At 62.9% G+C, this 15,213-nt stretch overlaps 2 protein-coding genes across 2 annotated transcripts in view; both read left to right on the top strand.

The window, feature by feature from the left end:
- The window catches only part of ift52 (intraflagellar transport 52 homolog (Chlamydomonas)), a 44,839-nt gene extending 41,925 nt beyond the window's left edge, over nucleotides 1–2,914 (top strand). Inside the window, exons 13-14 of the mRNA XM_072515559.1 lie at nucleotides 2,227–2,366; nucleotides 2,484–2,914. Of these exons, the coding sequence (XP_072371660.1) occupies nucleotides 2,227–2,366; nucleotides 2,484–2,537 (194 nt within the window). The 3' untranslated portion in view covers nucleotides 2,538–2,914. The remainder of the gene's footprint in view (nucleotides 1–2,226; nucleotides 2,367–2,483) is intronic.
- Nucleotides 2,915–3,641: 727 nt separating this feature from the next.
- mybl2b (v-myb avian myeloblastosis viral oncogene homolog-like 2b) overlaps nucleotides 3,642–15,213 on the top strand; it is an 89,754-nt gene continuing 78,182 nt past the window's right edge. Inside the window, exon 1 of the mRNA XM_072515558.1 lies at nucleotides 3,642–3,775. Coding sequence (XP_072371659.1) covers nucleotides 3,642–3,775 — 134 coding nt within the window. The remainder of the gene's footprint in view (nucleotides 3,776–15,213) is intronic.

The following is a 15,213-nucleotide window of genomic DNA, read 5'->3' as shown; positions in this document are numbered from 1 at the left end:
TCAGGAGGGGAGACGTATATGTTGACTACTCTAGTGGAGATAATGTAGTAAATAGATAATCCTGGACACATTGAAGTATAAACTCTTGACATACAAAGTGCTGTCAATTTTAAATCAGAATTGCTATGACCATAATAAACTATCCTTCCTCATACCTCTCAACTGTCTTGCAATTGACTGCACCATCCTCCTTCCATTGTCCAGCTGTCCAGCCAACTGAGATAAACACGCTAACTTCTCTAAGCACAATAGAATCACAGTTGGAGTTGAAACCAACCGCCACACAACTTTGTCCAGCAGGAATCTACACAAGGTTTTACAGAGAGCTGCTGGAGTTCAGTCAGTTTTATGAAGTTAATGAAAGGTTGAGAGTACAAACCCAAGAAGACAAGTTGTGAAATTCTGTCCAAAAATCTGATTTCTTGTGCTGGCAGCAGCAGTAAATGGCCATGCAAGCTGTTGGATTGTCATAAAACCCCAACTAGCTAACCGATACCCTTTTTAAGGGAGAACTCCTGGTTATACGTGCCTTCAGGCTTGTGTGGTTGACTCTGGCAATAAATGTGGATCTAGCAATAAGTTCATAGAACTTTGGACAGTAGTAGGCCATTCGGCCCATTAAGTATGCGCCACCATTTCATAAAAGCATGGATGATCTGGTTGTGGTCTCAACTCCACTTTCCTCTTTCCCCCCTCCCCCATACCTTGATACCCTTGTCTATCTCAGATTGATCCAAATCAACCTTGAATAAATTCATTGACCTAGCCACCACTGCTTTCTGGGGAAATGAATTCCACAGAAAAATCCACAGATTTTCCTCATCTCTGTCGTAAAAGGAAGATATTAAACTGTATCCTCCTGTTAAGCCTTCTCAGGATTTTATATGTTTCAATAGGACTTCTCTCATTCTTCTAAACTTTAATGGGTATAGGGCCAACTTGTTCAATCTTTCATAAGGTAAGCCTTAATCTCAGGAATGAGTCGAGTGAATCATCATGGGGCAGCATGGTAGCACAAGTGATTAGCACTGTGGCTTCACGGCACAAGGGTCCCAGGTTCAATTCCCCGCTGGGTCACTGTCTGTGCGGAGTCTGCATCTCCCCGTGTCTGCGTGGGTTTCCTCCGGGTGCTCCGGTTTCTTCCCACAGTCCAAAGACGTGCAGGTTAGGTGGATTGGCCATGATAAATTGCCCTTAGTGACCAAAAGGATTAGATGGGGTTATTGGGTTACGGGGATAGGGTGGAAGTGAGGGCTTAAGTGGGTCGGTGCAGACTCGATGGGCCGAATGGCCTCCTTCCGCACTGTATGTTCTATCTCTGAACTGCTTCACACTTTTTTATTACTCATTTGCAGATGTGGGTATCGCTGGTTAAGCCAGCATTTATTGCCCATCCCTAGTTGCCCTTCAGAAGGTGGTGGGGAGTTGCCTTTTTGAACTGCTGCAGCCCGGAGGTGAAGGTACACCCACAGTGAGTTTCAGGATTTTGACCCAGCGACAGTGAAGGAACTGCGACACTTTTCCAAGACAGGGTGGTGAGTGACTTGGAGGGCAACCTCCAGGTGGTGGGTTCCCAGGTATGGACTTTAGTGGTCGTGGGTTTGGAAGGTGCTGTCTAAGCAAACTTGGAGAGTTCCTGCAGTGCATCTTGTTGATGGAACACACAGCTGCCACTGTTTGTCGGTGGTGGACGGATTGGATGTTGTGGAAGGGTAGCAATCAAGTAATCTGCTTTCTCCTAGATGATGTTGAGCTTAGAATGTTGTTGGAGCTGCACTCATCCAGGCAATTATATCACTTCTCCAATAACAAAGCCAAAATTGTACACAGTACTCAGCTGTGGTCTCACTAAGGCCTGTAGAGGTGGTGAAGCTTCCTCTTCAGGAAGAAAAACTAGCAAATTCAGGATCAATCTACTTGGGGGCTTTAGTTTTCAGATCAACTGAAGTCATATGGAGAATTCCAGCAATAGTTCAACTCTTAGAGCTTCCATAATGAGCCAGGTTAATTAGTTAATGAAAAATTATTTGAAGTGCTCGTGGACCTACATTAGATTACAATAACTGTCTGAGCAGCTCTGATTTTCCATTGCCAGGCAGAATAATTTGGAGTAATCCTCTTCTACATAATTATTCCAGCTGCTGCAATAGAGCTGTTGCTATATTAAAATGACATAATGGCTGTGGCTGTTTTGATTAAATGCAACTAGTGTTGATTTGTTTCTAGGTACTGATGATGATCTTGAATTTTACATTCGTAAGTGTGGTGACATTCTTGGTGTATCAAATAGACAAGACAGTCGCAGTGCAAAAGACATTTTAGAGCACATCTTTTTCCAGGTGGTGGAGTTTAAAAAGCTGAATCAGGTATGTTTTTTTAAAAATTTAAAACTTCAAAATGGCATTTATAAACAATGATCCATAAATATATTCAACATATCCAAAATCCTGTCCCATGCACTGCAATGTTCTTTCTCTTTATAGGAGAATTACCTAGATACAGATGAAGCAGGCATAATTACTTTGCCGAATAATTGAAATCGAAGCTGTAATGGTGATATCAGCAGGACTTGGGTTCTTCTATAATTTGTGACTTACAAAATGTTAGATTCCTTACTCAAAAATGTATATTTTTGTATTGAAAGGGTTGATCATTATTTGTCTGTATACAACTAAAGCATTTTGTACACTGATGATGGTAAATGTATCCTATTACAAAACTTATGCTTGTAAATACCTTCAGTTGCTGATTAGTACCTTAGATTAAGTTCATCGTTCTATAGCATTTGATTTTAATAAGTGACTAGTATCTAGGTGAGAATTATTATTTTCCAATTACATATTCCTTGAGCATTTATCTATTTGTTAATTTTCCTGTTTGTACTTTAATTTGTAAATAAAAGTTTTTTATTACACATGTTTGATATTAATACTGGAGATCACTTGTATGGCAGTAACAGTGAAGAGTTTGCTTAACTTCCAAAATTACACGAGGCACTACAGAAATTCAATGGCTGCATTTTTTTAACCCCATAATGTATCAACATCTTAATTCTAAAAGAACAGATTCCCTCAAATTATTGCAATGTGAGAATTACAGCTTCATGAAATCTTTTTATGAGCCACATAACCCCAGCCAATTTCCCTATCCTGCTAAATCCAGAGTTCAACAATAGTTTGCCCATTTTCCTTTCTCTACCATTTATGCAGAGTTAAGAATTATGTTGCTTTAATTAGGGGCTGACGATTTCAATCCAATTGATTATTGAGCTACATGGTCATGTAACCATAACCACACACCTACCTGCATCTGGCCCCTTGAGTGTGTTGAATTTCTGCACTACCTCATAGGGATCAGGCTGTACAAGGAAATAAAAGCAAGCACTAGTTTTCTCACCAGTCATTGACGAAAGCAAAGTCAGGATGCTCTCGACTGAATTTACCAAAGGCAGTTTGCACTCGAATACAATTTACGTAGGTACCAGGAAAGTGAGCCAGGGAGGGATACAGGACTAGCACTGGAAGTTAAGGTCAACATGAAGCCAAAACTTCATGGGACTCGGGGAACAGAGGCACTTTGTTCTGGTACAAGTGAATCCCCGTTGTAGAGGTACTAAACCCAGAGGAGTTTTCTAGGGCGATATGGGGGCATTTGATGCACCGCCTGATAGAGAGAAAACACTTCAACTTTTATTTAATCGACACAACTTTGGATTACAAAGGCACACATTGAAAACAACGAACGATTATTCAATATGCTCGTTTTCATCATTCGGGTGGGTGGGGGGGGGGGTCTTGTCCGTTCCACCCGGCCTCAGATAGTAATGGAGGAGGGAAGCTTCCAAATCCACAGTGGGTTGGCGCGCGATTTCACACATCCTCTAAAGCCAAGGCGACATCTATGCTGGAGAGGTCACTCGGGATTTCCGCAGCCTGCTGGTATTCCGCAAACCCCTTGCTGTCTTCATCCCAGAGGGAGTGGACGATGCAGTGCCCAGCACATCCGCGGAGAAACTCTTGGATTCCGAAGGGGAAGGACAAGGGCGGTGTTCCTGGGCCAGGATGCTCGATTCGGTATTCGGCGGGGTCCGGGGTGATCGGCTCAGCAAGGTGCAGTCCGCCAGCGTTCAGAAGGACTCCCCGGCCAGTTGGTCTTTCCCGCATTGGGTGCAGAGACCTCCTTCCTGGAGGGCGCAGTGGGGGTCTGGGGTTTACAGAAACAGTCCTCCGCTTTCTGACAACTGGCATCATGGTCAGCTCCACCGCTCTTTGAGGGGGTCAGTCTTCGCTCAGCATGTGCGAGTTGACTTCCATCAGTTATAGCCGAGATATTGGCTAACTGGTCAGAGATAGACAAAGTTCCAAAGCCATCAGCCATAAAACCCCTATCCAGTGTCGAACTCATACTTGTCTCCGTCAAATGGAAAATACCTCATTTCATTTGGAGTTGTTTTATACTGACGCTGCTCATTTCATTTGGAGTTGTTTTATACTGACGCTGTTTAGTACACGCCCATGAATATAACGTGCAATTAATGGAAGTCCACGGATCACTTGATTTGTTTGCGTTCGGTTGCTTGTGCAAATTAAGACTATTAATCATCATCTAATTAGCTCAAGTCCCAGTCGCGTGCGATTTATTATTGAAGCAGGTCACCACTACACATTGAGCGGGGGAGGAGATAGTGATAGTTTTTTTTAAATACTGGGATTCATAGAATTTACAGTGCAGAAAGAGGCCATTCACCCCATCGAGTCAGCACCGGCCCTTGGAAAGAGCACCCTACCCAAGCCCACACCTCCACCCTATCCCGTAACCCAGTAACCCCACCCCACCTTTTTGGAGACTAAGGGCAATTTAGCATAGCCAATCCACTTGACCTGCATGTCTTTGGACTGTGGGAGGATGTGCAGACTCCGCACAGACAGTGACCCGAGCCGAGAATCGAACCTGGGACCCTGGAGCTGTGAAGCAACTGTGCTAACCACTGTGCAGCCGTGCTGCCCCGTGAGCAATATTCATGAGCAATAGTTGTGTGTCTCAGCCTGCCTCTCTGGTCCTACTAATCTCTCTCTCTCCTGTTGTGTCCATCCACTGATAGTGTTTTAGTGTACATCAATTTAATAGAAGAACAAAATTCAACTCGGGGACAAATAGGAGAACAGCACCCCACCCCCCCCCCCCCCCCCAAAAAATAACAAAGAGAATCGGAAACTTGAGAAGAAACATCAAAATGTGGGAAGAGGAGTCGATAAAACAATCCAACCTCTGTGGTGCCCACTGAGCATGGAAGGCTGTCCATCCATCCACTGGTCATTGATGACACCATTGCAAGATGACCTGGCATATAAATTATAGATCACACCTCTCTGCCTAATGCCCGCCAGTTAGATTTGGGAGACTAGCAAATGGGGGATTGCAGAAGTAAATCTGTACTCTACCAGCCCCTTGATGTTAATGCACCTTTTTGCATATTACAAAAAAAATAACATTCTGATTGTCAGCCGGTATAGAGAGCCTACCTGCCTGCCAGGATGTGGGTGATTTTCATTCATGAGTAAATCAACATACGTGGCTCTGTCATAGGATCCAGTGTCGTTAGGGCTCAGCCAAATAGTTTTGAAAGTCACTCTAATTACTTATTTAAAGGTGCAAATAAGCCTTGGAGCCTTATGCACCTCCAGTGTCTTAGAGACTCAAGATGGGCCAATGTTTTTCACATTCTTCCTTGCCAACCCCCAATACCACTGCAATAAAAGCGAAATGCTGGAAACCTGAAATAAAAAATGAAATGCTGGATAAACTCAGTGGACCCAGCAGCATCTGTGGAGAGGGAAAGCGCTAATATTTCAGATCTAAATGACCCTTCCACAGAACTACAGTTCAATACTACAGTGGAAGGATTAAAGCATTTGGAGGATTGGAACAGCCGGTTGGATGTGATTCAGAGAGCTTTACAGCCAAGCCAATTTGAGGCAGTGGGAAATCAGCACCAGTGTAGGTTGGTGAGAATTGGGATTGCTGAGTAAACTAGGATGGACAGGATAGGACCTGGGCAACACAACTTCAGACAAGCTGGGTTTTATAGCGACTGTAATACTGTTCATCGACCATCCAGCCTTAGCAACAAAGTGGCATGATTTTACTGCATTTATTCTGAATCATTATTACAGCAAAAATGCTGAGGCCAAAACACAATAGCCTCCTTATAATTTCTCCCTATGGCGACTTCCAGTGACGGCGGAAGGCAGCCGCACACTGGAGGGCTCCCGCTGGGGAATAGGAATTTTGGAGTTTTAACGCCCAGTCCCGGGGGCAACGGAGGCTGAAAAGGCTGTAAGAAGGCACAGGGAGGAGAAATGTCCAAGTTTGGGAGAAAAACAGACGTGAAAAAGGTGGTTATTGAAAGTCCGCCGGGGAGTGAAAAAGTCAGCGCAGGAACTGTAAGGAAAGTGGAGGCTGGAGCACCGGGGGAGGCCGCATTGCTCACAGCAGAAGAAATGACCAAGGTGATGGCTGTGGAACTTGAAAAACAGCTCACAAAACACATGGAAGCGATGAAGAAGGAGATGGGGGCGGTATCGAAAGTGCTGGTGGAGGAGGCGATTGCCCCGGTGAGGGCGGCGGTATCAAGCGCAGCGGCGGAGGTGCGGGAGCAAAGTGAGACACTGAAGAAGTGGAAGAGGCATTGTCGCAGTACAGTGATCAACTCGCCTCTATGGGGAAGGAGTTGCGGAAGGTGATACAAACCAACAAGGGTGTGCAAGCCAAAATGGAAGACCTGGAAAACAGATCCAGGCGACAGAATCTGAGGATTGTGGGTCTGCCCGAAGGGGTGGAAGGCCCGAGGCCGACGGAGTATTTTGCCACGATGCTGGCGAAGCTGTTGGGGGAGGGGGACGATCCCTCACAATATGAGCTGGATCGGGCTCATCGGTCGTGGAGGCCTATACCAAAGGTGAGTGAGCCGCCAAGAGTAGTAACTCTGTGTTTCCATAGGTATAGCGTGAAGGAGAAAGTCCTGTGCTGGGCAAAGCAGAAGCGGGTGGTGCAGTGGGCTGAAGCTGGGATACGCATATACCAGGACTCTACGGTGGAGCTGGCGAGGAGGCGGGCTGCCTTCAGCCGGATGAAGAAGGCACTGTACATCAGCAGGGTGCAGTGCGGCATAGGGTATCCAGCTAAGGTGAGGGTGACCTACGAATCCAAGGACTTTTATTTTGGGACGGCAGAAGCAGCGGAGGAGTTTGCAAAGGCAGGACTGTGGCAGAATTGAGAAATGGTCATGTACCGATCTAGCCTCATGTAATTTTATTTTTTCACTGCGTGTTGGTGTATTGTGGTGAATGTATTCACCAAAGTATGAACTGTCTGTATAGTGCTGTGACCTATGACCTGAAAAGGATAATACGGTCTACTTCCAGGTATTGTACTGGAACCCCGGTGGGCTCCGCCTCTGGCTCCGCCCTCACCGGGGGATATATAGACCAGCCACCTGTAGGTGCCTCTCATTTGTACAACAGATACTGGCAGGCGCGTTCATGAACAATAAAGCCTGGTATTCACTCGTTCTCACGGTCTCACAGTGAATTGACGGTAGAACATGTATGTACTAAATGAGTCGACACTGTATATCATAGAATCATAGACGTTATAGTGCAGAAGGAGGCCATTCGGCCCATCAAGTCTGCACCGGCTCCTGGAACGAGCACCCCACCCCAGCCAACACCTCCACCCTATTCCCACAACCCCACCCAACACTAAGGGCAATTTTGGACACTAAGGTCAATTTAGCATGGCCAATCCACCTAACCTGCACATCTTTGGACTGTGGGAGGAAACCCACGCACACACGGGGAGAACGTGCAGACATCGCACAGACAGTGACCCAAGCGAGGGGAGAGGGGTGCGAGGGGAGCGAGAGGAGAGGGGTGGGAGGGGAGCGAGGGGAGAGGGGTGGGAGGGAAGAGGGGGGAGGGGAGAGGGGTGGGAGGGGAGAGGGGTGGGAGGGGAGAGGGGTGGGAGGGGAGAGGGGTGGGAGGGGAGAGGGGTGGGAGGGTGGAGGGGAGAGGGGTGGGAGGGTAGAGGGGTGGGAGGGGAGAGGGGTGGGAGGGGAGAGGGGTGGGAGGGGAGAGGGGTGGGAGGGGGAGGGGAGGGGTGGGAGGGGGAGGGGAGGGGAGAGGGGTGGGAGGGGGAGGGGAGAGGGAGGGGAGAGGGGTGGGAGGGGAGAGGGGTGGGAGGGGAGAGGGGTGGGAGGGGAGAGGGGTGGGAGGGGAGAGGGGTGGGAGGGGAGAGGGGTGGGAGGGGAGAGGGGTGGGAGAGGGGGGAGGGGGGAGGGGAGAGGGGTGGGAGAGGGGAGAGGGGGAGGGGAGAGGGGTGGGAGAGGGGAGAGGGGGAGGGGAGAGGGGTGGGAGAGGGGGGAGGGGAGAGGGGTGGGAGAGGGGGGAGGGGAGAGGGGGGAGGGGAGAGGGGTGGGAGAGGGGGAGGGGAGAGGGGGGAGGGGGGAGGGGGGAGGGGAGAGGGGGGAGGGGAGAGGGGTGGGAGAGGGGGAGGGGAGAGGGGTGGGAGAGGGGGAGAGGGGAGAGGGGGAGAGGGGGGAGGGGAGAGGGGGGAGGGGAGAGGGGAGAGGGGGGAGGGGAGAGGGGGGAGGGGAGAGGGGGGAGGGGAGAGGGGGGAGGGGAGAGGGGGGAGGGGAGAGGGGGGAGGGGAGAGGGGGGAGGGGAGAGGGGGGAGGGGAGAGGGGTGTGAGAGGGGAGAGGGGTGTGAGAGGGGAGAGGGGTGGGAGAGGGGAGAGGGGTGGGAGAGGGGAGAGGGGTGGGAGAGGGGGAAGGGGAGAGGGGTGGGAGAGGGGTGGGAGAGGGGTGGGAGAGGGGGGAGGGGAGAGGGGTGGGAGAGGGGGGAGGGGAGAGGGGTGGGAGAGGGGGGAGGGGAGAGGGGTGGGAGAGGGGGGAGGGGAGAGGGGTGGGAGAGGGGGGAGGGGAGAGGGGGAGGGGAGAGGGGTGGGAGAGGGGGGGTGGGAGAGGGGAGGGGGGAGGGGAGGGGAGAGGGGTAGGGAGGGGGGAGGGGAGGGGGGAGGGGAGAGGGAGGGGAGGGGGGAGGGGAGAGGGGTGGGAGAGGGGGGAGGGGAGGGGAGAGGGGGGAGGGGAGTGGAGAGGGGTGGGAGAGGGGGGAGGGGAGGGGAGAGGGGGGAGGGGGGAGGGGAGAGGGGTGGGAGAGGGGGGAGGGGAGAGGGGTGGGAGAGGGGGGAGGGGAGAGGGGTGGGGAGGGGAGAGGGGTGGGAGAGGGGAGGGGAGGGGAGGGGTGGAGAGGGGGGGGTGGGAGAGGGGAGGGGTGGGAGAGGGGGAGGGGGTGGGGTGGAGGGGGAGGGGGGGTGGGGTGGAGAGGGGGTGGGGGGGGTGGGGGGAGGGGTGGTGAGGGGGGTGGGTGGGAGAGGGGGGGAGGGGTGGGTGTGGGGGGGTGGGGTGGGTGTGGGGGGGTGGGGTGGGTGAGGGGGGGGGGGTGGGGGTGGGGGGGGGTGTGGGGGGTGGGGGGTGGGGGTGGGGGGGTGGGGTGTGGGGGGGGGGTGGGGGGTGGGGAGGGGGGGTGGGGGTGGGGGGGGGGGTGGGGGGGTGGGGTGGGGGGGTGAGGGGGGGTGGGGTGTGGGGGGTGGGTGTGGGGGGGTGGGTGTGGGGGGGGTGGGGTGTGGGGGGGGTGGGGTGGGGGGTGTGGGGGGGTGGGGTGTGGGGGGGAGGGGGTGGGGGGGGGGGGGTGGGTGTGGGGGGGGGGGGGGTGGGGTGGGGGGTGGGGGGGGGGTGGGGGTGGGGGGGGGGGGGGTGGGGTGGGGGGGGGGGGGGGTGGGGTGTGGGGGGGGGGTGGGGTGGGGGGGGGGTGGGGTGTGGGGGGGGTGGGGGTGGGGTGTGGGGTGGGGGGGGTGGGGGTGGGGTGGGGGGTGGGGTGGGGGGGGGGGGGGGGGTGGGGGGGGGTGGGGGGTGGGGGGGGGGTGAGGGGTGGGGGGGGGGGGAGGGGTGGGGTGGGGGGGGAGGGGTGGGTGGGGGGGTGGGGTGGGGGGGGGGGGGGGGGGTGGGGGGGGTGGGGGGGTGGGGTGTGGGGTGGGTGGGGGGGGTGGGGTGTGGGGGGGTGGGGTGTGGGGGGGGGTGGGGAGGGGGGGGGTGGGGGGGTGGGGGTGGGGTGGGGTGGGGGTGGGGTGGGGGGTGGGGGGGGGGTGGGGTGGGGGGGGGGTGGGGGTGGGGGTGGGGGGGGGGTGGGGGGGGGGGGGTGGGGGGTGGGGGGGGTGGGGGGGGGTGGGGGGTGGGGTGTGGGGGGGGTGGGGGGTGGGGGTGGGGGGGGGTGGGGAGTGGGGTGGGAGGGGGGTGGGGAGGGGTGGGGGGGTGGGGGGGTGGGGTGGGGGGGGAGGGGAGTGGGGTGGGTGGGGGGGAGGGGTGGGGGGGGTGGGGGGGTGGGGGGTGGGGGAGGGGTGGGAGGGGGGGTGGGGTGGGGTGGGGGGGGGTGGGGAGGGGTGGGGGGGGGTGGGGGGGGAGGGGTGTGGGGGGGGGGGGTGGGAGGGGTGGGGGGGAGGGGTGGGGGGGTGGGAGGGGGAGGGGTGGGGGGGGGGGGGGTGGGGTGTGGGGGGGGTGGGGGTGGGGGGGTGGGGGAGGGGTGGGGGGTGGGGTGGGGGGTGGGGGGGGTGGGGGTGGGGGGGGAGGGGGGGGGTGGGAGGGGGGGGGGAGGGGGTGGGGAGGGGAGTGGGGTGGGGGGGGGGGTGGGGGGTGGGGGTGGGAGGGGGTGGGGGGTGTGGGGGGGTGGGGTGGGGGGGTGGGGGGGGGTGGGGTGGGGGGGTGGGGGGGGTGGGGTGGGGGGGTGGGGGGTGGGGGTGGGGGGGTGGGGTGGGGTGGGGAGGGGGTGGGAGGGGGTGGGGGGGGGGTGGGGTGTGGGGGGGGAGGGGTGTGGGGGGGGGGGGAGGGGTGAGGGGGGGTGGGGAGTGGGGTGGGAGGGGGTGGGGAGAGGGGTGGGGGGGGGAGGGGGTGGGGGTGGGAGGGGGGGAGGGGTGAGGGGTGGGAGGGTGGGGGGGAGGGGGTGGGAGGGGTGGGGAGGGGTGTGGGGGGGAGGGGGAGGGGTGGGGGGGGAGGGGGAGGGGTGGGGGGGTGGGGGAGGGGTGGAGGGGGGAGGGGGTGGGTGTGGGGGGGGGGGGGGTGGAGGGGGTGGGGGGGTGGGGTGGGGGAGGGGAGGGGGTGGGAGGGGGGAGGGGAGAGGGGTGGGGTGGGGGGGAGGGGGTGGGGAGGGGGGTGGGGGAGGGGGTGGGGGGGGGTGGGGTGAGGGGGGGGAGGGGGGAGGGGAGGGGTGGGAGGGGGGAGGGGGTGGGTGGGGGAGGGGTGGGTGTGGGGGGGTGGGGAGGGGGTGGGGGGGGAGGGGGGAGGGGAGAGGGGGGAGGGGGAGAGGGGTGGGAGGGGTGGGAGGGGTGGGGGTGGGGGGAGGGGTGGGGTGGGGGGTGGGGGGTGGGGTGAGGGGGGGGTGGGGAGGGGTGGGAGGGGGAGGGGTGAGGGGTGGGGGTGGGGAGGGGGTGGGGGAGGGGGGTGTGGGGGGAGGGGTGGGTGTGGGAGGGGGAGGGGAGAGGGTGGGAGGGGGAGGGGAGAGGTGTGGGAGGGGGAGGGGGTGGGGTGGGAGGGGGTGGGGGAGGGGGTGGGAGGGGGAGGGGGTGGGGTGGGAGGGGGTGGGAGTGGGGTGGGGAGGGGGAGGGGGAGGGGTGGGAGGGGGTGGGGAGTGGGGTGGGAGGGGGAGGGGTGGGGTGGGGGGGAGGGGTGGGGGTGGAGGGGGAGGGGTGGGGGGGTGGGGGGGTGGGGGAGTGGGGTGGGTGGGGGAGGGGAGAGGGGTGGGAGGGGGAGGGGAGTGGGTGGGAGGGGGTGGGTGGTGGGGGGGGTGGGAGAGGGGGTGGGTGGGGGAGGGGTGAGGGGTGGGTGGGGGTGGGGTGGGGGGGGAGGGGAGGGGTGTGGGGTGGGGGGGGTGGGGAGTGGGGTGGGGGGTGGGGTGGGGTGGGGTGGGGTGGGTGGGGGTGGGGTGGGGTGGGAGGGGGAGGGGTGGGAGGGGTGGGGAGTGGGGTGGGGGGGTGGGGGTGGGGTGGGGGGGGTGGGGGTGGGGGTGGGGTGTGGGGTGGGGAGGGGGTGGGGTGGGTGGGGGGGGTGGGTGTGGGGGTGGGGGGGGGTGGGGGTGGGGGGTGGGGGGTGGGGTGTGGGGGGGGTGGGGGTGGGTGGGGTGGGGGGTGGGGGGGTGGGGGGTGGGGTGGGTGGGGGGGGTGGGGTGGGGTGGGGTGGGGTGGGGGGGGGTGGGGTGGGGGGTGGGGGGTGGGGGTGGGGTGGGGGGTGGGGGTGGGGAGGGGTGGGGTGGGGGGTGGGGGGGGTGGGGGGTGGGGGGGGTGGGGGTGGGGGGGTGGGGGTGGGGTGGGGGGGTGGGGTGGTGGGGTGGGTGTGGGGGGGGGTGGGGGGGTGGGGTGGGGGGTGGGGTGGGGTGGGGGGGGGTGGGGTGTGGGGGGGGTGGGGTGGGGGGGGTGGGGTGGGGGGGGGGGTGGGGGTGGGGTGGGGGGTGGGGGGGGGTGGGGTGTGGGGGGGTGGGGGGTGGGGTGGGGGGGGGTGGGGGGTGGGGTGTGGGGGGTGGGGGTGGGGTGTGGGGGGGGGTGGGGGGGTGGGTGTGGGGTGGGGTGGGGGGGTGGGGGTGGGAGGGGGGTGGGGTGGGGGGTGGGGGGGTGGGGGTGGGGGGGGGGGGGTGGGGTGGGGGGGGTGGGGGAGGGGTGGGGGGTGGGGTGTGGGGGGTGGGGTGGGGGGGGGGTGGGGGTGGGGGGGGTGGGGTGGGGGGGTGGGGTGTGGGGGGGTGGGGGGTGGGGGGGTGGGGGTGGGGGGGGGGTGGGTGTGGGGGGGGTGGGGGGGGTGGTGGGGGGGTGGGGGTGGGGTGTGGGGGGGTGGGGGTGGAGGGGGGGGTGGGAGGGGGTGGGGGGGGGGGTGGGTGGGGTGGGGGGGGTGGGGTGTGGGGGGGTGGGGGTGGGGGGGTGGGGGTGGGGGTGGGGGGGGTGGGGGTGGGTGTGGGGGTGGGGGTGGGGTGGGGGGGTGGGGGTGGGGTGTGGGGGGGTGGGGGTGGGTGGGGGGGGTGGGGGTGGGGTGTGGGGGGGGTGGGGGTGGGGTGGGGGGGTGGGGGTGGGGGTGGGGGGGTGGGTGGGGGGTGGGTGTGGGGGGGTGGGGTGGGGTGTGGGGGGGGTGGGGGTGGGGTGGGGGGGGGTGGGGGGTGGGGTGTGGGGGGGAGGGGGTGGGGTGGGGGGGGTGGGGGTGGTGGGGTGGGGGTGGGGGTGGGGGGGGTGGGGTGGGGGAGGGGGAGTGGGGTGGGAGGGGGGGGGTGGGGGTGGGGGGGGGGGGGAGGGGGGTGGGAGGGGGGGGGTGGGGTGGGGGTGGGGTGGGGGGGAGGGGTGGGGTGTGGGGGGGTGGGGTGGGGGTGGGAGGGGGGGTGGGGGTGTGGGGGTGGGAGGGGGTGGGGAGAGGGGTGGGGGGGGGGTGGGGTGTGGGGGGGTGGGGGTGGGGTGTGGGTGGGTGGGGTGGGGTGTGGGGGGGGTGGGGGAGTGGGGTGGGGGGGGTGGGGTGTGGGGGTGGGGTGGGGGGGGAGGGGTGGGGTGTGGGGGGGGTGGGGGTGGGGTGGGGTGGGGGTGGGGGGGGGTGGGGGTGGGAGGGGGAGGGGGTGGGGTGGGTGTGGGGGGGTGGGGTGGGGTGGGGGGGGTGGGGGTGGGGGGGGAGGGGGTGGGGTGGGGGGGGTGGGGGTGGGGTGGGGGGGGGTGGGGGTGGGGGTGGGGGGGGTGGGGTGGGGTGGGGGGGTGGGTGGGGTGGGGGTGGGGGGGGTGTGGGGGGTGGGGGTGGGTGTGGGGGGTGGGGTGGGTGTGGGGGGGGTGGGGTGGGGTGTGGGGGGGGGGGGGTGGGTGTGGGGGGGGGGGTGGGGTGTGGGGGGGGGTGGGGGTGGGGGTGGGGGGGTGGGGGTGGGGTGTGGGGGGGGTGGGGTGGGTGGGGGGGGGGTGGGGTTGGGTGGGGGTGGGGGGTGGGGGTGGGAGGGGGGGGAGGGGTGGGAGGGGGTGGGGAGGGGGTGGGGGGGGGGGGTGGGGAGGGGTGTGGGGGGGAGGGGGTGGGGGGTGGGGGGGGGTGGGGGGGGGTGGGAGGGGGTGGGGGGGTGGGGTGGGGTGTGGGAGGGGGAGGGGTGGGGGTGGGGTGGGGGGGGAGGGGGAGGGGGTGGGGTGGGGGGGGGGGAGAGGGGGTGGGAGGGGGGAGGGGAGAGGGGTGTGGGGGGGGTGGGGTGTGGGGTGGGGGGGGGTGGGTGTGGGGGGGTGGGGTGGGAGGGGTGGGGGTGGGGGGGGTGGGGGTGGGGGTGGGGGGGTGGGGGTGGGGGGGTGGGTGGGGGGGGGGGGTGGGGTGGGGGTGGGAGGGGGTGGGGGAGGGTGTGGGGGGGGTGGGGGTGGGGTGGTGGGGGGGTGGGGAGGGGTGGGGGGGGGTGGGGGAGGGGTGGGGTGGGGGGTGGGGGTGGGGTGGGGGGGTGGGGTGGGGGTGGGGGGGGTGGGGTGGGGTGTGGGGGGTGGGGGGGGTGTGGGGTGGGGGGGTGGGGGGGGGGTGGGGGGGGGTGGGGGGGTGGGGGGGGGGTGGGGGAGGGGTGGGGAGGGGGGTGGGGGTGGGGTGGGGGGGGTGGGGTGGGGGTGGGGGGGTGGGGTGGGGTGGGGGGGGGTGGGGGTGGGAGGGGGGGGTGGGGTGGGGGGGGTGGGGTGGGGTGGGGGGGGGTGGGGTGTGGGGGTGGGGGTGGGGGTGGGGGGGTGGGGTGGGGGTGGGGGTGGGGTGTGGGGGGGAGGGGGTGGGGTGTGGGGGGGGGGGTGGGGTGTGGGGGGGTGGGGGTGGGGTGGGGGGGGGGGTGGGGGTGGGGTGGGGGTGGGGTGTGGGGGGTGGGGTGGGGTGGGGGGGGTGGGGTGGGGTGGGGGGGTGGGGTGGGGTGTGGGGGGGTGGGGTGGGGTGGGGGGGGGTGGGGTGTGGGGGGGTGGGGTGGTGGGGGGGGGGTGGGGTGGGGGGGGGTGGGGGTGGGGTGTGGGGGGGAGGGGTGAGGGGGGGGTGGGGTGGGGGGGGTGGGGTGGGTGGGGGGGGAGGGGGAGAGGGGTGGGAGGGGGAGGGGAGAGGGGTGGGAGGGGGAGGGGAGAGGGGTGGGAGGGGGAGGGGAGAGGGGTGGGAGGGGGAG

Source organism: Scyliorhinus torazame, chromosome 8 (assembly GCF_047496885.1).
Source record: "Scyliorhinus torazame isolate Kashiwa2021f chromosome 8, sScyTor2.1, whole genome shotgun sequence".
In the NCBI taxonomy this organism is placed as follows: Eukaryota; Metazoa; Chordata; class Chondrichthyes; order Carcharhiniformes; family Scyliorhinidae; genus Scyliorhinus; species Scyliorhinus torazame.
This window is presented reverse-complemented; position numbering and strand designations above follow the sequence as displayed.